Raw genomic sequence first — 27,020 nt, 5'->3', positions numbered from 1 at the left:
AGAATCAAATTGAAGCCTAATTCATGGATTTTTGACACGGTGCATTGTCTTGGTGAAGCAGCACATTCTTTTTCTTAAATGCGGTGGGTTTTCGGCGATTTCGTCCTTCAAACAGTCCAATAACACCATGTAATAGTCGCTGTTGATGGTCCTTCCTATTTCAAGGTAGTCAATGAAAATTATTCCATACGCATCCCAAAATACAGACGCCATAACCTTGCCAGCCGACTGTCGCGTTTTTCCACGCTTTGGAGCGGGTTCATCGTGTGCAGTCCACTCGGACGACTGTCGATTCGACAACAACCTTTTCGGGCGTCCACTGCGCTCTTCGGTCCTCATTTCACCACGTCTAAACTTAGGATATCAATCCTTGATGGTTGGTTTTCCTGGGGCAGCAAGCCAAGTTTTTGCTTCAACTGTATTCTATTTGTATCTTATTTTGCCCTTCAAAAAGCAATATTTTATCAACACGCGAAATACGTTTTTATCCATTTTTTTCACAATAACAAAAGTTGCTTCACTCAAAATGCCATAATTCACAAACTAATGATCCGACAGCTGTCAAATTTATGCACACATCTTTTTAGGGTTAGTGCTAAACATATAGATTAAATTCTAGTAGCGCCATCTATGTCAGGTCAGGGACTTTTTTAATTGACCTGTTAAGTATTTGTTTGTACAGTAGCAATTTGGTATATACGGATAATGTAGATATTCTTCCAAAAAAGCGATACATTAATTCGAGTTCTTCTCTTTGTTTTTATATGCCCCTTCCAATGAAGTTTTGCGATTATTTGCATAATAGAATTACTCATATTTATTAATTTAATCTCGTTGTTATTTATCGCCCATGTGTGGGTCCACTTATTTATATCATTACTTCCAGGTTGCAGTTGTCTGCAATTATAGAAATAATTTTTAGAAAAGTTATATAGTCTGTATTTGATATCATCTGATCACTACTAGGTATGATATTTTGTTTTAATTTTTTTTGCACAAACCAATTTTTATTAATAACTGAAAAATTTATTTTATTTCAATTGAATTTTAGGGTAGTTGACTCGGTGAATGGAGGTAAAACGAAATGAAACTGTGGTGTTTACGTTATATGACCGTTATTTATTGACAAAAATCTGATTTAGTACAATACACGTTAAAGTAATAACATAGAAGTTCCATCAACAAATTGTTATAAATGTAATAAATGTAATAAAAATCCTATGCAGCCATACTATAGTATATTTGGAATGTAACAGATAGTAACTCTGCCAATAATTACACTTTCAAAATGGAGATTCTATCAAATCATTTTTGCCGTATTTTGCTTCCAAATAGCGAAAAATGTGAACGACAGTGTCAAGATAGATTTGCTCGTTTTCGTTCTGGATGCTTCGATCTAAAAAATGAACCTCGCTCTGGCCAGCGAAAGAAGATCAATGGAATTAGTTTTGTCTGCCATCACTACAACACTAAACCACACAAATATTTAAGGCATTCAGCAAAATTTGAGAGACATTAGTTGAAAAGTTGTGTTGCATCCACCATATAGCTCGAGTGTCGCCTTCATTTATTCCAATATGTGTAAATAGTGTAAAGCAGTACTATTCCGGAAAATCACTTGCTACAGTTTTTTCCACAGAAATCAAAGTGGTTTTACATTCAAGGATTTGTCATTTTACTAAGAAAGTGGAAAACGATCATTGATTAAAACTGCACTTGAATAGTATTTAAATTTTTATGTGGAATTTGCTTTACGATATAGCTTAATATGTTTAATGCACGAACTTTACTAATTCATTCTTACATTTACCAAAACTTTAATAAAATTAATTGTAGTATTTCGTTTATATTTTAATTTGTCTAAACTTACTTTTTCTTCCTTTTTCCGATTATGGTAGTATTTCGGACGGCTCTAGTTTATACATCACCAGCAATTCCATTTAATCAAATATATTAATTGACTCGTTAAAAGGTATTTGTTCACCATATGACTATCCTGTAAGATAGACAAAAGAATCGAAGATACTATGACCTCCCTACTCACTTGTTTTTATATTTAAATCTGTTAACTTTGCTGCTTTTATTGTTCGCTAATTTTGTTTATTAAATGTAATGTATTTTTAAAAATGTCGTAGCCTTTCTATCGATGTATTTTGACGATTGTAAACCATCCAGGCAAGGACGTTAGCATAAAGGTCAACGCAACTCATTTAGCAATGATGTGAGCGTGAAAATTCGGATTTTTTTTGCAACTTGTACTGGACTAGTATAACAGATTATGATCTAAAACCCAACATTTTAATTAACATCGAAATTTACATTTTAACAATATGCTATGTTGAAAGTGTGTTTATATATAGAACAATTAAATTTTGTAAAAGTTATAGTATATGTATAACAATATATATTCCCCGTTCAATCTATATATGTTAATTATTACTACCAATGTAAAAATAAAATAACTGTTCTAAAATAATATTATTCTTCAAATTATATAGGGTTGGGACACTTCTTTTGGTTTATATTTATTTGTTAATTTGTATTGAACTGGTATAACAGATTATGATCTAAAACCCGACATTGCCGGCTTGGTTGTAAGTGGTAAAGTCGACAGGATGGTAAATTTATATTTATGATTTTTTAGTATTGATAATTTTCCTTAGGCAAAAGTGTAAAATCCGACAAGGAAAATGATCCCAGTGACACCAGCAACCATGCTGAGTAAGACCGGATGGTTTCTGGGATGATTTCTAAGTCAGTCACTCGGTAGCCTGTCTAGATAAACCCTTTTTGGTAAAAGGAGACTTTAAAATATACAAAAAAACCCAAAATTATAATGATGATAAAACAACTGAAATATAAATTCACATTTTAATAATATAATTTGCTGAAAGTGTGTTTATATACATTAATTGAATCTATATTTGTTAATTATTATTACAAATATAGAAATAATATAATATTTATATTCTTAAAGTTATATAGGATGTCTAAAAATATTAAAGATTTTAATTAAATAAAAAAACATTGTTATTATGATAATTTTTTATTAGATCATAAATCATATAGAACAAGATTATGTATGAAATAGAATATGAAACAAAATGGCTTTGCTGGCACATAGACACTTTCTGCGAAGGTTCGAAGTTCTTGTTGAACATAAAGTGTTAGCGAACAAAATTAACGAAGTTAAACTGTTATTCCAATTTTTATTGTATTTCAATACATATTTTTCTGTATGTGTAGCACTCCTAAAAGTTCTATCTTGAAACTTTGAACTTTTTTTGAACTTTGAAACTTTTTTTTGTTGCGTGTACTTATTTAGAAAAATATTTCAAACAATAAAAATCATGCATCAGCTTTGGGACGCCCTTTATAATATTTTTTAGTTACTGTTACTTTTTCAACTGCCTACTCACTATGACTAATATACCTGAAAATTGTTCAAGAAATGCAGCCAATATTAACCAACTCTTTTCCCAAAATTTCTCATTCCTTATTAAATGTTAACTATGAGAATATAAATTGAGAAAACATACTTGGAAAAATAGCACTTCCCCAGAAATCTGCGTTTCTTCACAATAAAATCTTCGAATTGCCGTTGATTCACACTATATCATCACGGGCATTTTAATAAACATAATTGGGCCATTAATTCAATATAAAATAACCCAAACACTATAAATAATTCATAAAATTTCAATATTTTTAGAGGTATTGACTCTGAATTATAAATTATTACAACTAAATAGCAATTAGTATTTGATATTAATTTTATTTTAATATTCAAATAACATTATCCTTATTCAATCATATTGTGTTTATTATTCAACCATCTGCTCTTAGCTCTGCAAGACCTTGTATATACTTTTCCTTTACTAAACGTTTCAGATATTTATTTATGATCGATATTCAGTATGCAAAAATAAAGATAAATATTTTTGGTGTTAACATTGATCGACGACCAAAGTAACAAGTACTAGATATTAAGTTTGATTGAAATATTAAATTCTTACGAAGTTATTTTTAGATCAATCCAAAAACTCTTAATTTTTCAAATAATTTTTTTCGATATTGTTGTCCTCTTACATAATTATGTTTTGATGTATTAAATTCCTTATTATTTATTTCAGTTGTAATATAATGTGGAGGTTCAATCTTGGATGTTGTCTTCCAATTCACCAATCATCTTTGGTTTATCGGTGTAGACTAGCGACTTTATGTATCCTGTTTAGTGGGATCTTGTACGCCATTTCATTGGACTAGTAGTACATTAATTAACATTAAACGTTCATCAAGGTTTTTTGATTTTCGAAATACAACTCCTCAACGTTCAAATGATATAATTCGAGAGCGAAGAAGTCAGTGATATCGATGATTACACCAACATATAAAGTGCAAAGAACAGCCTGTTTTTCCTGTCTCCATGTAGTAGGTGGGCAGAGGTTCAATTTTTGTACCTTCTTGCGTGATAGCGGATACTACGATACCAAGAGCTGCCTTTATGCATATAGTATGATCTAATCATCCAAAAAATCGAACATAACCATTTTTTATGAAATAAAACTTGTATAAATTTCAATAGTTACTCAGAAGTCAGTACAAAAACCACTGTATCACACCTATAAAAAAACCTTTACCAATGATTCAGTGATTTCTATAAAACGATATTCTTCTTAGTAAATATATAATTTGAACAACAACAGTATCGCGAAGACGCAGAAATAATAATCGCCTAAATAGCATCATCATGAAACATATGCTTTATGTCATAATATAATCGTCACAGAACCTCGACGTTTCAGTCATTACTAAAAAAATTCATTAACATATATGAGACCATTGAAATCTAAAAACATGAAAGTTCACATCTACGAAATAAAGTGCATATGGGCGGTCCACTTACGAGAACACCCACCTCCAATCGCGTTTGTTTCTTTTGCAGGTGTTCGATAATGTTATTATCATCATTTTATCAATAAAGTTTATTATTTATTCGCTTGTTCCCGCGAGAATGTCGGACCAATAATAATGAAATCCTTGATTTTAAAATGCTAATTAATAACGAGGACCGTATGATACTGTTTACGTAATTTGTTTCAAGTTTCCTTTTATATTTGAATACCATAAAACCAGGTCGGTTTGATGAGTAACATTTCGTTGGTCGGACAATTATACGAGGGTTGCCTTTTATATTTCGATATTATGTTACGATGATGCTTTACGCTTTTATCATGGATTAACTTAATTATTAACTTAAGAATGGATAACTTTCAACGATAGAAAGGAATTGCAGTAATGATCAAGGACGGGGAAAAGTAATTTCGGCTTTTCAAAAATCGAACCCATCGAAAATTGTGTGACTTAAGTGAATAGTGAGGGAGTAGTGATTAAGTTAATTTCAATTTCAGGATTGGTTTGCTTGTTTTCATTCTGAAATTGATGATTCTCGTACTAACTGGTAATTCCTTGAAAAAATCTATGCGATTCTTTAAAATATCTAAGTAAACTGACATATTTCATCTTGCAACATCCTTACGGAACTAGATGTAAGTCACGTATAAATTTACATAAGACTATACATACATGTATAGATTTTGTATTCACAAATCGTTGTTATCTCATTAAATCAAATTAGTACAGAAAGCTTGTGCGATCTAACATCTGATCACACTCCAGTATAGTTAACACTGGGCGCGACAATCCTAAGAAAAGCAAAAAAGCCTAATCTTACCAACAAATATACTGACTGGGACAAATTCCGATTAATACTGCAGGAACAAATCAGTTTAAAAGTAAGGCTTAAAACTATAGATGATCTTGAGCAACAAACCAAACATATAACTGAACAAATTCGGTCAGCTGTAAAAGATGCTACCCCAATAGCAAGAGAGAAATCAGAATATGAAGTACTTTACCCCCTCGAAATTAGAGAAATGATAAAAGAAAGGCGAAAAGCTAGAAGAGTATGGCACAGGACCAGAAGTGCTGCTGACAAAACCACGTTTAATGGAATTAGTAATCAGACGAATCAAAAGATCAAAGAATATAAACAGAATTGCTTTCAAAAGTATTTAAGTGAATTAAGCCCACAAGCAGACAAAGATTATTCGCTATGGAAAGCAACTCGAAGATTTAAAAGATCAATTATTCGGGTACCGCCAATTAAAAATGATCGAAATGAATGGGTTCGACGCGACAATGAAAAAGCTGAATTGTTCGCAAAATACTTAGCTAACATTCTTCGGCCTAATGATATAGAATCTACCATGGATACATCTCCTATTTATCAACCCGATGTAGATCTAAATCTAATTTCTCCACTGGAAGTTGCCACTGAAATTGATAACCTCAATCCTAAAAAGGCACCTGGTATAGATGACATTTCACCTGGATTATTGAAAGAATTGCCACGAAAAGCAATCATAATGTTGACATATATATTTAATGCCTATTTAAGGCTGAAGCATGTCCCGGAATGCTTTAAAGTTGCACAAATAATTATGCTCAAAAAACCTGACAAACCTGCAGAACAAGTCGAATCTTACAGGCCTATTTCGCTACTACCTACAATATCAAAGCTATTTGAGAAGCTGATATATAAACGTGTTAAACATTTGGTAACAATACCAGATTTCCAGTTTGGTCTTCGAAATCACCATTCAACTATAGATCAAGTGCATAGAGCAACTGCGGCTATTGAAAGAGCGTTTGAAGAAAAGAAATACTGCCCTGCAATATTCCTGGATGTCTCACAAGCTTTTGATCGGGTTTGGCATTTGGGATTAATCTGTAAGATGAGCAAATTGTTACCGCGTAACTATTGTCAATTGCTGGAGTCATATTTATTCGGAAGAAAATTTAGAGTATCGCACGAAATGGCGTTCTCGACATTTAAAAATATCTCGGCTGGAGTTCCGCAAGGTAGCGTCTTAGGACCTCTCCTGTATCTGCTCTACACTGCTGACATTCCAACAACAAAAGAAACACTTCTTAGGACCTTTGCTGATGACACAGTTATTATGGCAAAAGATATATCTCTGTCTAGGGCAATAGAAAAAGTGCAAGTGGCAGTCAACAAAATCTACAAATGGACAAAAGATTGGAAAATTCAACTTAATAGCTCCAAATCTGTCCACGTTAATTTTGCATAAGGCAAAATAATAAAAACTTAATTATATCACTCAATGGATGCCCAATTCCTTAAGCAGAATCAGCAAAATACCTTGGAATCCATCTTGACGGTAGATTAAATTGGAAGCATCACGTTAGACAAAAAACAACACACATTAGAACCAAAATAAAACAACTATACTGGTTAGTCGGAAGATACTCTCAACTTGATCTAAAATCAAGAGGTTGATCTATAACATAATTATAAAGCCAATTTTCACCTATGGGGTGCAAATATGGGGTTGCGCTAAAAATTCAAATCAGTTAGTCATACAGCGCTGTCAAAACAAGATTCTTCGATTGATTACCAATGCCTATCGCTATGTAACCAATGAAGAACTGCACGATGACCTGGAAATCAAATGGATTTGCGAAGTTGTGCAGGATTTCGCCTTGAAACACGAAAGAAGATTACTAAATCATTCTAACGTGGAAGCAATACAACTGCTGGACAGCGCACAGGATGTCAGAAGATTGAAACGAACAAAACCATACGAACTTGTATGAACATTTAGTGTGTATTATTAGTGTAAACTATATAAGTCAATAATTAATAAATAATTATAATTTTATAATTGAGGAATACATACTGATGTATTTTCTCGCACTCGTCTTGCTTGTTAATTAATCCAAGCACATAGGAAAAGTAGTAATAAATTAATTGTAATAATAATAATAATAATTAAGATTGTACAAAGCGTATCTAATAAAGATGTTATAAAAAAAATCGTTGTTGAAATAAAAAAAATTGAACCAAAAAACTCGTGAATTTTAAAGATTATCGTGAATTTTAAAGACATAAAAAAGAGATTACATTCTACAGCTACTTATTTGGCTGTAGTTTGAAAAGTTCCTATGAAAGTTGCGTTAAAAGTTCTTGTTCTGATAATAATTGATGATCCACATAAATTGGTATTACTAGATTTAGTCCGAGATTCCAAATATTATTGAGCTTAAGTGAAACGAACAGAAATATTCAGAACAGTGGGGCGGTTATACTAAACATTTATTAATGTTAATATTCACGTAGTAGTGGTTAGCTTACATTCTTCCAGCTATATGACATCATATTGCTTAGTAACGTATATATTTAGTGATATTTATGGATACACCTAATACAATAATCAGCAAAGTCCCCAAAAGGACATATATAATTTGTTACTAATGAAGCGATTATTTAGTGTAAAAACATCATTAATTAATGTGCTAATAGGTAAAGTCATTGTTTATGGTACATGTTTAAATTAATTACAAGACATTAAAACACTACAAAATATTTCCATATATAGATATCATATACAAATTGTTGAATCATCTCTATTATTTTCTCTGGTGTGTAACTATTACCTATAATTATCAGTAATATTCCTCAATTAGAATATAATAAAATATATATTTTTGCTAACGATACAATTATAACGGCTGCAGATAAATAAAATACGATATGGTGAATATAAAAAGAAATTAACATATCTTTGTTAGTATATATAATATACATAGATATAAGATACGCTAAAAAGTTCATGCGAAGAATAAAAAATAACTGTATATGCTAGCTTCCAACCTATATCAAATTATATTCATTCTTAATTTCATATGGTATCCAGATATGGAGTTGTACCAAAAGAGATTTAAAAAAACAGGGATTATTGATACTTTCCTTTTGGTCTAGGAGATTCATCCAGTCTGAAGTTCCACAGATTACTCCACTAGCCCCGACTACATGGCCGATATCACTAAAATCGAAAAAAGTACTATATTTTCCACGTGCAAAACTTATACGCCCCAAATTACTCAAATTTTGGATGAAATTAATCCGCATTAGGGTGTCGTTGATAGTTTTATATTTTGTTTACTTGATCCAGTTCTTTTGTTAGCAAATTTAATTTTTTCATAGTATTACTCTCCACTATTCGTGTATACTAGCAAAATCCTGTCTAATTTCTTCTTCTCTGATTCTCTCAATTTCACACTCTTCGACATTCGCTTTCAACAAATTCTAGCTAAATCTCACCTATAAAATAAAAATTAAATCATTTCTAAAACATATTTTGATGAAAAAATATCTAATTATTACCACTTACTAAAATGTTTGCTACTATTCTTGTAGGACAAACCTTATGTTACCAAACTTTATTAAACCAATTCATTAATTGACTACTTTCAATACAACAAGATTAATTTTCTTCTCTGGTCCTGTTTTCAAACCTGCTGCAATTTCGAGGAAATATGTTGGCATATTTTGGTACCTATTTGATGTCGTTGACGACGATTTGCTATAAATTTGACACCTAACATTTCCACTATAAAAAAATTGATGCTGTTTGGATTTTATAACTTTTAAAAATTGAACCTTAGATTCTGTACTTACCCTTGTTCTTCCATATTTTATATACAATGTATGTTAAACCACCAAGAATAACAAAACAATTCAATTATTATTCCAATAGGATTCCTCAAACAGAATCAGCTTAATACCTTGGAATCCATCTTGACGATAGATTAAATTGTAAACATTACGTTAGACAAAAAGCAAAACGCATTAGAACCAAAATAAAACAATTATACTGGTTAATCAACTTGATGTAAAATCAAACAGGTTGATCTATAATATAATCATAAAGCCACTTTGGACCTATAGGATGCAAATATGGGGTTGCACTAAAAATTCAAATCAACTAGTCATACAACGCTGTCAGAACAAGGTTCTTCGGTCGATTACCAATGCCTATCGCTACGTAACCAACGAAGAACTGAACGATGACCTGGAGATCAAATAAATTTGCGAAGTTATCCAAGATTTCGCCTTGAAATACGAAAGAAGATTACGAAATCATACTAACGTGGAAGCAATACAACTGCTGGACAGCGCGCAGGATGTCATTAGATTGAAGCGAACAAAACCATACGAACTTATATAAAATGTATACCTTTAGTGTAAACTATAGCTATACGTTATTATAATTTTATAATTGAGGAATACATATTGATGTATTTTCTCGCACTCGTCTTGCTTGTGAATTAATCCAAGTGCATAGGAAAAATAGTAATAAATTAATTGTAAATTAAGATTGTACTAGGCCTATCTAATAATGTTATAAAAAAAATTATTGCAATAGAATTATTACTGTGGCACAAAATCTAAATATTTTAGATTATTTTGTTTATTTTACCTGACCGACTACACGAATCGACTCGAAAAGAACGTACCGCCATTAGAAAAGAAAGACAATATAGTTTATTCTTTTCTATAATCCATTCTATGCAATATAGTGCACATCGCCAAATCTGACATTATTTGTGAAGTAATGTATGTAGAAAAAGCAGGTTGAGTGCCTACAGGCGACGTTTTTGCGTCCATCATTCATCAGGACAGATCGACAAAGTGGGCGGTGAAGTTCAAAATCGACTTTTGACTTTTAAATACCCGTCCGCGGTCGGACATGAAATATGTGCTCGGCCATCTGTTTTTTTTTCCTTTGCCGTTCTAATTTCAGAAAAGGCACGTGTTCGACAAGGTTTAGATTCGAAAAATATTGTTGGTGTCATGTCCCGAACGATCCGGTACCGTCACGTCTTTATTAAAACCATATTATTCTTCCCGTTTCCAATTGTTATGGTAATGTCGTAGTAATTTACCATTCCATTCAAAAACCGTATTTGTTTTTTAACCGGTGCTTCAACCAAAACATTGCTATAGTCCATTCAATAAAATACTAGACTCACGTCATCTGAAATGTCATCAACTCTGAATTTTAGTTTATTTTGGCTTTGATATACAATAAAATTCTAATCTAAATAAAATAATTAAACAAAAATACTGTTATCAAATATAATTTGTTTTGACTATATAGTACATCTAATGCATACATTATAGAAGGACTTAAACTACGGTATCTTATCTTATAGTCACAATAACATAGTTAGAGTTGTTTTATTATATTTATATTAAACTTTTTTCATACCATCCATGAGCTCCAGGCCTATTTTTTTATGTAGTGGTATCTACTTGAAGCCTAATCCACCTAATTTATAATTGCATATCCAGGTAATATATTTTACTTTCATTAGAGAGTATATTTAGCTTATACGCTTAGTTCTTATTTCCTTCGGTACAGTGTTTCTTATAAAGTCAATTTGATATAGGTTTATTTCTCTTTATTTTGTTCTCTTGCTACTTGTATACATATTTCTTGATAAAACTACATTTAATTACTGCAGTCCCCTAATGCATTTTCTATAGCTGCAAAACAGTTAGTATTCATTCTTTCCTCGTACATTTTAACCAAATGCTCGCATCCATTCTGAACAATTACACACATATCTCTGCACATAAATGTTTTACACTCTACAATTACATTTCCTATAGTTATCATGTATTAATTATATAGTCAGTCACCCTTAGTTGTTTCCATTCTCATCACCTCGTCTTGAATATTGTCAGCACTGAATCATAATCTCATATTCAGAATGTTTCAAGTAAATAACTGAGCTGTTATCTTCCAATCTATTTAACATTTGTTCATAATTGGATCATCTTTCTCAATGTGTCTGATTCAGTTCATCCAAACCGAAGGGATTATTAATCATCACTGCTATTTTCAGCATGAAGAATTTCATAATATATCGAAGGACTACAGAATATCTGCAAATGGATTATTAAAAAATGTTATGAGTACTAAAACCTAATTAATTTTTATTCCAACGTTTACATTTTTCTATCAACTTTAGTTACATTAACATTAACATTGAATATATCGCATAATATACGATATCTATATAATAACGCATATTAAAATTATAAGTCTTCCTTCATTTTAATATATGTTTCTAAAAATTGTATTCTTTTAAAGGCATTTTCTAGAAGTTCGTGGGTTGTCTTTAAACTATTTAAATCCTATATAACCTCACAATCTATATAAGGATGATCTATATCCCTAAAAGAGCTGCATATCTCTAAGCTCTCTATAGATACTTTTCAGTTTAACAGTTTTCTATGAAATAGTTGTATTAAATTATGTTTAATTTGAAAACACTACTCACTGTCAAATTGTCATGACCATATACAAGAAATTAGTAAGTCAGTACAGATATATGTAACATAACCATAATATTATCAAAAAATAAGCACAAGGTGATGCAGATGAACAAATTGAGCTTGCGCAAAACAAACCAATCTTATAGGACATCCCGCACACACACTGTAGTCTACAAAACACACAGATAGATAACCAGGACCGTATCATTGGAGTTATAGTATATTTAATACTTTATATTGTCTCAACAACAAAACATATTTTAAATGCATTTAAATATATTCGTATAAGCAAGAAACAATACATAATATTTTTATGCTCATATTCCCGTTTAGAATATATTCTTATTAAATGAGTTGAATACTACGAAGGGCACAATGATTCGCATTTTATATGCGGTTTTTACGCATTCTAAAATTCAATTTAAATCATAGATTTTTGCCTGCATTGTCTTCATGCGCATTATATTCAAATAGTTAAAGGACGTTGATCCGAAACAACTCATACACGTGATAATATCACAACTTGAAAAGGTATCTCAATAATAATACCATAAAAAAATCGTAAACTATTATCTCCGTTATAATATATCAAAACTGTAAAAAAACCTTCACAATTCTCATCGGATGCTGTAATGATATATCTATATATAATGGTTATTTTATGTATGTGATATTTTAATGTTGTAGGTAGTTTATTTCGAGAGAAAATAATTTATTATCTAATTTTTGTCAGCGCTACCTATCGTAATTACGTTTGAATCTCTCACGTTTAGTTTATCATTAGTGTAGGAAAATCACTTTCTCCAAAAAGAGCAATCCCAAATAGTTTCAACTTACAGTTAGCATTTTTAACACCATAAAAGTTTAAAATCTACTTAATCCGCAGTACAACATAATAATACTACATAATTTCTCTCCTAAAAATTTTAAATTTATTTCAGAAAAATTTCATTTTATTTTTCATATGAACCATCTTAAATTGCGGACATAAAACATGTTTAACAGGTCAATTGAAAAGTCCCCGGCCTACCATAGAAAAACACATTTTTTGGCAATTTTTTTTATTCAACATAATTCCCTTCCAGGGTGATACACTGATTATAGAGACCCGCCAACTTTTGGATGCTAATTTTGTAGTACGCTTTATTTGTCCTTTGCTTCAAAATAGGCCTCCGTTTCGGCAATCTTCATTCGACGAAAATTTCTCCCCAGCGAGCATTCTTTTGGGATCTGAGAACAGGAAATAGTCACTGCGGGGCAGATCTGGAGAATACGGTGGATGAGGAAGCAATTCGAAGCCCGATTCATGGATTTTTGACACGGTGCGTTGTCTTGATGAAGCAGCACTTTCATTTTCTTCAAATGTCACGTCCTTAAAACGGTCTAATAATGCTATATAATATTTGCTGTTGATGGTGCTTCTTCTTTCAAGGTAGTCAATGAAAATTATTTCATGCGCATCCCAAAATACAGACGCCATAACCTTGCCAGCTGACTGTTGCGTTTTTCCACGCTTTGGAACGGGTTCATCGTGTGCAGTCTCTTCGGATGACCGTCGATTGGACTTCGGAGTGAAATGGTGGAACCATGTTTCATCCATTGTTACGTACCGATGCAAAATTGGGTTTATTACGCTTGATCATCTTCAAGCACTGCTCCGAATCATCAACTCGTCGTTGGTTTTGATCAAAAGTGAGCTGGGGCGGCACCCACTTTGCTCAGAGCTTTCTCATACCCAAATATTCCTAAATCATATGATGTACATGTTCAGTTGGTATCTTTATAGTGTCTGCTATTTCATTCAAATTTAATTTACGGTTATTCAAAATCATTTTGTGGATTATTTTAATGCTTTCGTCGGTAACAACCTCTTTTGAGCAGCCACTGCGTTCAGCGTCTGCAGTGCTCATTTCACCACGTCTAAACTTAGCATACCAATCCTTGATGGTTTATTTTCCTGGGAAAGTATCGGGGAACTCGGCATCAAACCAAGTTTTTGCTTCAACTGTATTTTTCCCTTCAAAAAGCAATACTTTATCAACACGCGAAATTAAATTTATCAATTTTTTTTCAGAACAACAAAAGTTGCTTCACTCAAAATGCTATAATTCACAAACTAATGATCCAACAGCTGTCAAATTTATACACGCATCTTTTGAGGGTTAGGGATAACTAAAAAACATATGTATTTAATTCTAGTAGCGCCATCTATGTGTCAGGCCAGGGAGTTTTCAATTGACCTGTTATCTATCACATGTAGATAGCTGTGAACAATGTAAATATTTAAATAATTTAAACTGATCTAAAACATATACATTTTTTATAATTTTTGGCAACTACTGTCTTTACAACTTGGCATGAGACACCTTAGGAATACAAATGAAAAAAATTAAACATAAAAAAATATATTTATTAAAAATAGAAGAAACATCTATGTATATATCTAGGAGGACCCTGTATTTGAACTGCAATTGCTTCGTTTTCTTTCTTGCATGTTCCTTCCAGCGAAGTTTTCCTTGAAGATTCAAAATCCGAAATATTTAGCATTGTTGCTATACGAAATGATTTTTTATCGATTGAGTAATTTGTATTATTATCAATTTAGTTTAGTTGTTAATCATTAGTATGATGAAGTCGTTTCATTACTGATTCTGCTTAGGATATTGCTACATGGTTGTTTTTTAGGTAACAGTGGTTCATAGTGTTAAATTAGCTAAAAGAACTTATCGCAATTAAAGATAACCTGTTGAAAGAAATACCAGAAATAGTTACCTGTCATAACGTAGGCATTGTGGCAGTATGTCTAACGTAGATGTCTAAGTTTCTAATGTGTCTCAATAAATAACTAACAATAAAAATGTTATTATGGCACCAACCAAAGCGGGCAATGCTTCAATATTGCTCTAATATTAAAAAAACGGATAATATAATCTGTATAATTCGACATAACACACGTGGTTTGAAAAGTCCCGGGTGTAACAAAGAAAACGCGTTTTCTTTGTTCAAAATTGGCGTTATTCATCAACATAATCTCCATCAAGAGCCACGCAATCATCCCAGCGCCGCTCTAATATTTCAGGACCACTTTTGTAGAACGATTTATCTTTTGCCTCAAAATAGCTTCAGCGATAACCTCTTCATTGAAGCTAAATTTCTTACCAAGGTCTGCGAACAGCCAGTAATCCATGGGAGCCAATACGCTAGATGTGGGAGGTTCGAAGGATGTTAATTATTAGTTTTGATTAACTTGTGACACTGTGCGTGGTCTTGATGAAACAGTTTTTTTTTCTTAGTCATATTCGGTATTTTTTTGAAATTTGGACCTTCAAAAACTTCAATAACAAACACTATATAATATTCACTGTTGATGATATTTACCTTCTCAAGATGGTCGACAAATATAACACCACGCATATCCCAAAATACCGTGGCCGTAACCTTTCCGGCCGATTGTAGTTCTTTCGAGCGTTTTGGACGAAGTTTACCAGTTGCTGTCCACTCAGATGACGAACGATTTGATTCCGTAGTAGAGTGTTGCATCCAGTTTCCATTATTGTTATATCTTGATGCAAAAATTTTGGTTTACTACGTTTAAACATGACCGAACTCTGCTCAGAATCATCAACTCGTTTTTGTTTTGGTCAACAGTGAGCAAACGCGGCATCCACGTTGACAAAGTTTTCTCCTAGTCAAATGCTCGTGCAATATAAAACCAAACGCTCTTTTGATATAGTTACGATGTTATCTAATTCAGGCAACTTCACTTTTCGATCATTCAAAACGTTGATTTTTTTTGTTTCCTGGTATTACCACCCCATTTGGACCTACACTGCACTCTGCATCATCGGTATCTCTACGATCACGTTTGGACTCAGCAAACCCACGTTTAATTGTTGTTTCTGATAGAGTAGAATCCTTGTAATACTTTTCAAGTCATTGCTTTGTTTGAACGTTATTTTTCCCATCAAGAAGAAGTGGAAGATTAAAAAGTTTTTGATCCATTGTTTTTAATATAACAAAAGTTAATAGTCTTAGCACTATAACTCACACACTTACTAGCAAAACTTCATGAAATTTTAGCAGCTTTCTTTTAAACTTTTCATGTGTTATATATTAAGTGGTTACATGTATTTTTGCCAGCGAAATTTGTGAAAATATGAAGTATTAGCGTAAAAAACTATTAAAAAACATAACCTCAGTGTTAAATTCGGTTCTGATGTTTCTCTAACAAAACGACAGTTGATTTGAAGATCTTCAAGAATAAATTGATATGCTACCAAGGTCTTAGATCAAATACTTTTAGAAATGAAGAGCGGTATGGCTGCGCCATATCCTATTTGTTAGTTTTACTAACAAGGTGCAGGAGTCATTGGACAATAATTGTGTTCAAACTCTTCAGGAATTGTCAGGTCCTCTTAATACATGATGAATCTCAACAGCTTAACAGAAAATAAATCGAAATAAAGATTATTTCATTCCAATAACCTTTAAACAATGTTAATTGATATTCTAGAAAAAAAAGTTATCGTTAGATTTTATTAGAACGATAATTTAGATATTAAGGCCCGACTAGATCCTCTTCGTTAAATGCGAACAGTCTTTTTTCCCAACGAAACAACATGACCTATGCAAATGAAATACATGATGAACGCCCATGGTGTTATTGTTCGCCTCTTCTTGATCGATACGTTACAACGAAAAGGACGAGATCATGAAAAATGAGATCATCGACAATGCGGCGTTTTTTTATGGTTTGGCGTATCTGAATTAGCATCATTAAAAAAATATAACATGACATTTTCATCGATTTGTATGGATGCTCATATGGGAATGCCGTGACGTGACATGAAAAATGAATTTAGGGCTAATTGACTTGACATATGCGACAATGAATGAATGACCGTTCTAATTATCTGTCCATTTTCGCACTTCTATGCACCAGACAAGAATTTGAATTTGTAACGTTGACAGTTCTCATAAATTACACGTTTGAAGAATATAATATAATTAGAATAAATTTTCTTGAATTCACAAATTAACCTAAAATTTCGTTTGAATATCAAATTAAGATATTTTGATATAATTTTCATCTCGTATAATATAAAAAATGTAATATGAAGAAACTTTTATAAAAAAATTTCATTTTAAACTAATTTTGAAATGAAAAAATAGCAAATAAATCAATATGTAATTATTTCTCAATATATAAACACTGCAATAACAAACCTATAACTTTGGTTCCTTTAAATTATTCATATATTTGGAGACTAATATATATAGAATATATATTCTCGAATTCAAAAATTAATCTAAAATTTCCTTTGAAGCTCAAATTCAAATTTAACTAAGTTTATTATTACAATGCTCTCTATTTTAACAGGTCAATTGAAAAGTCCCCGCCCTACTATAGTAAATCACATTTTTTTGGCAAAATTAGCTTTCTTAGCGATTAGATTATAGCGACCCTCCAACTTTTCGATACCATTTTTCTAGTACGATTTGTCCTTTGCTTCAAAATAGACCTCAGTTTTCGCAATCACCTTTTCATTCGACAAAAATTTCTTCCCAGCGAGCATTCTTTTGAGATCCGAGAACAGGAAATAGTCGCTGGAGACCAGACCTGGAGAATACGGTGGATGAGGAAGAAGCAATTCGAAGCCCAATTTATGGATTTTTGCCATCGTTTGCACTGACTTGTGACACGGTGCATTGTCTTGGTAAAACAGCACTTCCTTTTTCTTCAAATGCGGCCGTTTTTCGGCGATTTCGTACTTCAAACGATCCAATAACGCTATGTAATAGTCACTGTTGATGGTCTAAAAATATGCGATAAGGTCTTCCAAACTACCCATTAGATATTTTTAGGCGTACTTTTTTAAGTGATGTCTTCTTTAAGTTTAGCCCACCAGCATCCGTTTATCTTTACCATCATACAATAATATTTATAAGAATTACACACACCTCAAGCTTAACATATTAACTGAAGATTTTCTTCGGTTTTTCATCTTCGATTACATTATTCAATAAACCTATATACATTAAAACTCTCATTTCTCTTTTCTATTTGACCGAAATTACCCCTGCTTCAACGATTGTAGTGTCACTTTTATGCCTATATATTATGCCTTCAATATTTATTTTTCTATTTCAATATTGTGGAATGGCTCTATTGGATCAGGATGAGTTGTGATTTTGATGAGGTCACATAAAGAACATCGAGTTATATTTATCTTAACTTTTTCTCTGAATATTTATCTCGCAAGGTCAATTACATCTAAAATATAATGGATTTGGTATAGAACTGAATCCAAATTGCAAAATTAAAATAAAAATTAAATAAATGCTCATCTGGATGAAATTTCGTCATATGCCTCTTCAGATTAGAAGTTTTATAAAAGCTTTTTTGACAATATTCGCAAATAAAAGATATGTCCCTTATTGCCTACTATTTATTATCCAAATAAAAACAGTAGAAGAACAAGCAAACAACAACATTCTTTACCATATTTAAAAAGCAATATAATACTTAATATGCTAACTTAATGTAAAGTTATATAATATATAAATATAATATAATAATACATGCAATATAATAATATCAGACTATCGATATATACAATTAAGTGTTATTAGAGCTCTTACCAGTGCCAGGGTCAAACCTAAAATAGCTGATGTAGTTCATAGGATTCTACTTCTCGATAGCTTGTTAATCGAAAATCTGACGGTAAATGCGATAAATCTGACACGTGCATCAGCCAAGTCATGCAGGCGTCATCTGCATTTGTCTGATATTTATCCTTCTGGCATTTTGTCAGTATTTATTAATCTTTTTTTAGCTATTGCTCTTGTGTATTTCTATTTGTCTTCTCTATTATGTATAATAGCGTCAATTTTTTAATTCTACTGTTGACAAATAGATTATGTTCGAAGAACAATCTCGAACTAATTTTTTAAAAATATTGTAATATTATTAATTCATAACTAAAACGTATATGTTTATTTATTACAGGTGAAACTCAATAGCATTTAGCAACACGCGCTCATAGACTAGACGGCGCATCAACCGTGACGAGATTAGTGCGTGTACCTGAATCGAAAGCATGGAAGTTGTGGCAGCACCACCTGCCGCCTCGAGAGGTGCCCCGTTCAGAGATCACGACGTTCGCGAGTGGTCGCGAATTGACTCAATCACCGGCGCTTTGGAACGTGCCAGGCTGGAAACCGACAGCTGGACAGCCAGCACCAATGATGCATGTCACAAATATGGAAAGGTAAGAATCATTAAAGCCAGCTCGTCACTAAAAATGTCTTTAGATAGGTTACACTAAGGCTTACACTATATTTTCACAAGAAAGTATACGATAACTGTACAGTTTTTGGAGTAGAAAGTGCAGCTGATCACTGAAACCTTTTAAAGCATGTCTAGATATTAATATTTTGTTTGATAAGACACAATGTCACTAAGAACACTAAAAGTTAATTCCCGTACTTCAGAAGTATTTTCTTCCTGTTAAATAAAGTATCGAAGTACCATTTATCAGTAACCATTGTAGACTTTGCCTCGCGAAACTTGATTCGTTCAACAGCATAACAGTAGCGGAAATAGTTCTATTTAAAATATTATTCTAATGACAAAAAATCATGAAAAATTAAGTTATATATCTAATAATATAAAATATATACAACTTGTAAATGCAAATTTTTGAATATTTGGAGGATATAACTAGAAAATATAAAGGAGGAAGAAGCATTTAAGTCTGTTCCAAATTTTAACGAAAGCTTGAGTAACTCTGAAAAGATTGGAGAAGAACTTTTATTTCATCTAGTGATTTTTCTATGACATAGTCGAACAAGAAGGTGCCTATTCTAACTTGAGGAAAAATATAAGCAGGTGTGCCACAGGCAAGTATATTGGGACCAGTCCTTTATCTGCTGTACACTTAGGACATTCCTATATTCAATGAAAATATTATTGTCACAATTACACATGACAGTACAACCCTAGCTCTTCGACATAACAACACTAAATGAACCGAAAAATTACAAATTGCTATTGTTCAAATACAATACTTGATAGAAAAATGATGTATGACAATGAATAAAATAAAAATCACGAACAGAAGTATCAGGCACACGCCAGTATATATAAAACAGCAAGTACTCGTGTGGAAATACTGCCAAATATCTTGACCCTTGATGTTATACTCAAGTGGAAGGCATATGTTCAACCCTGTCAGTATAAAATAAGCTTTTACTTTAACAAGTATTGAAACCACTGTGGACTTGGTGTTCAACTCTGGGGTTATACATCTAAAGCAATACAAATATTTCAAAATAAAGTACTGCAAGGTATTGTTGATGATCCATGGTACAGTTGTAACGACGTTCTGCATAACAACCTGATGGTAGAACTATCTATACCCAAAGACATGAATAGAGACTCCATCAATACATCAATGTTGAGCATCTCAAACACCTAGATAATGATAGGAGGAGTTATAGGAGTTAATTTACTATATTGTTATAATAAATAGTAAAAAATAGAATGCATCAAGAAGGGTTTACAAGAATTAGAGGTACTTGAACTTAATACGTTTGTGTTAATATAAACATTAATACTACAATATACCTAAACAAAATATATGATGTTTTGAAAACTATAAATTCATTAGATTAAATATATTATTAAATGTAACATATAAATAACACAATAAATTATACTTAAGTATAAAGGAGATTCTAAAATATAAGAAAAAGTATCAGTAACATTTTAATTTAATATTTCTAAGATATATTCAGATACAATTTGCTTTACATTTTTTACTGCAATTTTTATAGCACATTTCAGATGGGTAATTTTTAATTCTTGGCCTTTGAAAACTTATTGATATTCCTAATATACCAAAATAAGCAATATTTAATTATTATTTTCCTATTACAATATTCTGTTACTCCACATAATTTACCGTATTAAAAGAACACAGCTCTAGTCGTGTCAAGGAGACCAAATCTTGAAAATAAAATATAATAAAATGTTCTGATAATTATTTTTTTTACATATTTTAAAGTCTCTTTTTACCAACTATGGGTTTATCTGGACTGAACCTACCATTTAACGTGGGCTTCGAATCACGGTCCTCGGCATTAAGCCTACCGACTGGCGAGTGACCAACTTAGAAATCATCCCAGAAGACATCTGATCTTACCCAGCCTGGTTATTGGCGTGACTGAGATCATTTTCCTTATCGGATTTTACACTCTTGCCTAAGAAAATCACAACATAAATTTATGACCATGCCCCAGCAGCATTCAAACCCGCGGCTATCGCAACAGTAGAGGACCGTCCTGTTGCCTTTACCACTGCGCCACCAAGCCGGCTCTGATAATTTATATTCAGATAATTAGTTATTTATTGAGAAAAATTGGTACAATAAAATCGGTATCATAATATTTTCCATAATTTTATATAACTTTCTGATAACATAGCTATTCATTTTCGCACTACCTCAGAATTTAATTCTTAGAATGCTCCTTCAGTATATCCATCAAGCCACACTGTATCAATCTGAAATTTTGTTAATCAAAAGTTAGATACTGTAAATGGTGTTGAAACGACAATTACATTTATGGTGTTCTTTGAATTTATTGAATAACCTAGTATATCTGTTTACCTATAAAATGCCGAAAAATAAAATTGGCAACCTTGGCACTACAGTATTATATTTTACTGTCGAATCGGAACGTTTCGGTTTTCTGATGTTTATTCGAAATTAATTCGTCAATTTTAAGAACCCGTTATGCAAACGGAACACAATCGAACCCGCGTTAACTTTTTTTTCTGAAAAGAAACGAAACCAAATCGTGTTTACTGAAGTAATATGTAATAGGTGTTTTGTCACTATTGTTAAACATGCGGACTGACGTTTCACCGAGCTTTATATGCTAATTATGGCTTTTTAAATAGAATCCTAGTCGCCTTCGACACGATCGAAGTTGGCATGACGTAAAAGTTCACGATTTATTTTTTAACTTGAACTACTTTTTTTATTGTTACAGTATAATTCAGGCTTAAGAAATATTTTTATCACTAACATTTTACAACAATATTTAATATTATATATCAATAAGCCAACCATATGCCATTTTCATCTTTTCGCAGAAAAATACAGTGTTCTATGGAAGTAAAAGAAACTTTGAAAGATGTAAAGACAATTTAGGAAACACCGCAATGCTAACGTTTCTAAAATCAGAACTTCCACTCACACTATATACTGATGACTCAATAATTTCAATAACATAGGTGCAGAACTGCAATAGTTTGAAGGAAATAGCATTATATTCAAAGAAATTGTGGAATGCACAAGGAATATATAAAATCAATGACAGGGAACTCTTACGTATACATCTCTCTTTCAAACAATTAAACATATTGCTTCAAATGAGAGAAAATGCGTTCAAACAGAAGAGTATGAAGGCATCTCCAAGACAGCAGCGGCATTTACAATGTATTTCCCAATTTTTAATACTAATATGTAGTATGTATCTGAAAATATTGCATTGTCAAAATACATTGTCAAGAATTGAAGAAATTAAAATGTTACACCATGACAAAGAATAGGATGAAAAACTACAAGATTAATTAGAGCTATGCAAATGGCATTTTTAACCAATTCGTATGGTTATTTTCGTTCCTTTGGGATCTTGTCCATCGATTCTGAAAACAGTTAATTCATGGACTTCTAAACTACCTGAAAATTCCTTGTGAATTTAATTTTGGTTTTCATCCAATAAGTATTGTTTTCATTCATCAAAATTGACATTAACAATAAAATCACCCCTTTTAAATAGTTTACACTAAAACTGACCATTGAAATATGACGGAGCTAGTTGCAGCTCCATAACTTCTAAACATATTTGATGGGGTTTACCAGCCAGTTTTTTATTCTTAAATCTAATTCGACAGTTTAGTTAGGTTGTATAGATACATACATAGCTAGTCGTTTAGATTCATACTTTGCATTTTCAACAACAGATATAGCTGATCAAAATACATTCAAGAACCAATAATAGAAACGATTAATGTTATCGGACTGAAATTGGTTTAGCTCTCAATATCGTAGTTGATGGTATGTCATAAAAGAAACAGATTTTCCGATAATATGAGTCTAATTCTAAAATATAACAGACTTGTGGTAGATAAACATGCAGTAAATAAAATGGAGTAATTTAAAGAATAAACAGGGAGTACATATAAAAAGTTGAAGTGGAACAGTGAGAAGAATAGAGGAGGAACGGTTACAAGAGATGAAAAAACAGATATATAATAAGATATGAAATAAAAATTACGAAGACAGGAAGAACGAACACAATAATTAAGGAAGACAAGAAGTAAAAAAAGCTTTGTGATATTTGGAGTAACGCATCGAAGGAATAACAAAACAAATAATAGCAGCAATGAGGAAAAATAAAGTGGATAAAGATTATTTTTTAATTTTTAGTGAGTTTGAGTCGGTTCAATTTTTGTTGTAAAAATATTTTCGATAAATATAAATGCGATAAAGTACGAAGTATATAAAATCCAACCATTCCTCGTATTTTCTGGAGCGAAATCGTTACGGACAGTTAAATATTATGTCTGGTTAGTTACAAGACACGATTTCGGTACCATTTCATTTACAACTGTTATGATTTCCACTACGAGGTACTAAATAAAACCATATCGTTTCACTACGCTCGAGAAACGAGACCTTTAAAACCCCATAACCATAGTTTTGCCACCGACGATTGATTAAAAGCATCAGCATGGTTCCGAACGAGCAATTTAGCGAACTGGAGGGTACTTGACTTGTGGGAGGCATGAAATTATTGATATAGCATTACACCGGTAATGTATAACATTTTGCTTCAAAATTCATTTCATTTATCGCCTTTCTCTTTATATGGTTTCGATACTTCTTGTTTTAAAGAACGTGGCGTCTATTTTCGTTTTGTAACTTACTTCCATGTATCCCATGTATTTGATATAGCTCTTTAATTGATTGATATATAAGAAAATTTACTGGTCAATTGGAAGATAATCTCAACTATCCGTACATAATAAGTTCCTGTTGTAGAAACAAATTCTAAAATCTATATGGATCCTTGAAACCCAGCTCTGCCTTGACGAAATTTTGGATAACATATTCACCTTTTAGTGCAATTAAGTGTAGTTAACAAAGAAAATAGCAGTATTAATTCACATATGAACATTATTACTATAGTGGCGTAGTCAATTGGGCCCTAGGAGATTTGGTTTTAGTAATTTTCTAAACTCCCTTGTTTCTTTAAGAATTTCTTTATTTTTCTTCTCGAAATTTTATTTTTGTTCCTTAATATTATAGTTTCCCTTTTAATTGATACTTTATATTCTCTATACCATCTCTACTTTATTTTTCCTCATTTCTGCTATTATTTGTTTTGTTATTTCTTCGATGCGTTACTCCAAATATCTTAAATATTTTTTTACTTCATTCCTTCTTTAATTATTGTGTTCGTTCTTGCTGTCTTTGTAATGTTATAATCGTTGTAATAACTAAATAAAAATCAGTTTCAAGTTGATACCGTGCCCAACCAGTTAGTTAATTTAGATTTGTTTTGTTCCTAATTTAATTTTGTGTTTGACTTCAAATTATATTGCTATTTTTGTATTGTTTGATAGCTCGGCACCGATTTCATACTGATTTTTGTTTAGTTAGTACAACGATTAATAAATCTAAATTTGATTATTTTATAATTTTTAGTGAGTTTTTTATTTATTTTTTGAACTCAGTTCAATTTTTTTTATAAAAATATTTTATTTTTTTCTTTTTCGTGTTAAATATTTACTCAATAAATTAAGTATTAGAACGGATAGTCCAAGTAAAAGTACAGCCCGTATGAAGAATAATAGGAATAATGAAAGAATGACTGAAAATAAGGAATATTTCAGTATAAAAGATAAAAAATATATTATATTTAGATACATTAGATTAAAGCATTGTTTTTGGCCTGTATAGTTTTTCAGCAAATGTGTTTCCATTTTAATTAACCTCATAAATATAAATGAAACCATCAATTATATTAAAAGAGTGATTGTTAAGATAAGATGTTATTTTTTGCGGTATTAATATTCAAAAAATCAAAATTGCAAGGTTTTTCTTAAAAAATATCTCTATCCATTTAATTATTCAATTATTGACTTTCGTTATATTTTATCCGCTTTATATTGGAAAAAGCAATAATTATAATGCTAAGGTAATAGATCTCTATATACTTAATAGTGGATAATGAAGCAGAAATACTTAGTACTCGATATCGAATGGAAAATTGATTTTGTTGAGCAACTTTTTCGAAGCACTTGATTGAAAGTGAATAGGTTAAGAAATTACTTAAATTATAACGTCGGATAATAAATAAATGAAGCATAATTGGTGCATACGATGTTATAGAAAATTCACGTTTCGAACCAAACAGCAATAAATTGCGAATAGCAACGCTTATTAAGCTAATTACGTGGTGGTGTGTTTAGGCATCAATTTCGATGGTCATTTATCATGCGAAAGAGTCAAAAAAGCACCTACAACGTTACCGAGAGATTTTACTCACCGACACATTCCCAATAGTCATGTAAATAGCGCGAGTAATTATCTTGGGTAATTGCAAATTTAACATCTCGCCATTTCCATACAGATATGGCCAGAGAGCTCGGATTTGGTATAGGTGTGTATGTGTGTGCGTGCTTGTATGAGGGTTTCTCAATATTTAATTGTTCTCTCCGTAATATGTCTCTGAGATTGTCTACTCTGAAGGATTAAGCAACGATGATAAATGATTTTGTTGTCGTTGTGTATTTATTTATATTTCGTTTGATCGAATTTGCATAACTATAAATACACAATTTTGAATACAAATAGCTGGGAATGTTTAAAGGCATGAGTTCTCCCTTGACATTTATAAAATAGTCATTACTAGTTTAATTATAATATATTGTTATGTATCATAATTAGTGGGTAAGTACGATTTTAACTACCCATTAGTTATATATTATATATATATATATATATATATATATATATATATATATATAAAATAAAATAATCATTAAAAATGGAAATAACAATATGTTACTTAACTCAATAAGTGAATAAAAACAATATAAACAGTAGGTCCTAATTAATAATTCTTAACCCTAATTATAGTATTACAAAATTAAGTTTAAAAAAGTAATTAAATGTAAATAAATAAATAGAGTACAACACACAATAAGGAAACAAAAAGTATATAAACTTTATAATCAATATAAACAAACCAATCATACGAGATATCCGGCCAGTTTCATCGCCAAAACAAAAATGGCTGTATTCTGCTGATTAAATAATCCAATTCTATGCAGGTAACGTTTCAGCAATGAAATCTTCTAGAGAACTATATTAAAGCTAGTACAGATCCGTTAAAACGATGTGGTAAAATATGTGTTATTTTACAGTGTGGACAGTACTATAGAAACAACATACTATTTTCGTTAATGATTATAGGAGAACTTTTAATGATATTTATAATTATCCTATAGCATATATGATATTTTTTCTAGAATTGGATTCTGATGATATGGACCACTGCGACTACCAAACCAAGTTAAAATAAATATGTTTCTAAATATTGTGCTAATAAATAAAAGTCACAATTTACAAATTAATACCATGATATATCCATCTCTTTTTAACATATCCTTAAACACTTTAAAGTAATCTGCGATATGATGAACTCAATATATAGGTGATGGTGTTGCAAT

At 31.4% G+C, this 27,020-nt stretch overlaps 1 protein-coding gene across 6 annotated transcripts in view; it reads left to right on the top strand.

Annotated features, from left to right (window-relative positions):
* The window catches only part of LOC143199566 (uncharacterized), a 360,802-nt gene that overhangs the window by 160,105 nt on the left and 173,677 nt on the right, over window positions 1-27,020 (top strand). For all 6 annotated transcript variants that reach the window (XR_013006492.1, XR_013006488.1, XR_013006491.1 and 3 more), the window contains exon 2: window positions 19,221-19,482. Coding sequence is in view for 2 of the 6 variants with exons in the window: in XM_076409455.1 (XP_076265570.1) it covers window positions 19,312-19,482 (171 nt within the window). In the remaining 4 variants the exon portion in view is untranslated. The remainder of the gene's footprint in view (window positions 1-19,220; window positions 19,483-27,020) is intronic.

Source organism: Rhynchophorus ferrugineus, unplaced genomic scaffold, assembly GCF_030347505.1.
Source record: "Rhynchophorus ferrugineus isolate W39M unplaced genomic scaffold, kcgeb_rfMv2 rfM7, whole genome shotgun sequence".
Lineage (NCBI taxonomy): Eukaryota > Metazoa > Arthropoda > Insecta > Coleoptera > Curculionidae > Rhynchophorus > Rhynchophorus ferrugineus.
This window is presented reverse-complemented; position numbering and strand designations above follow the sequence as displayed.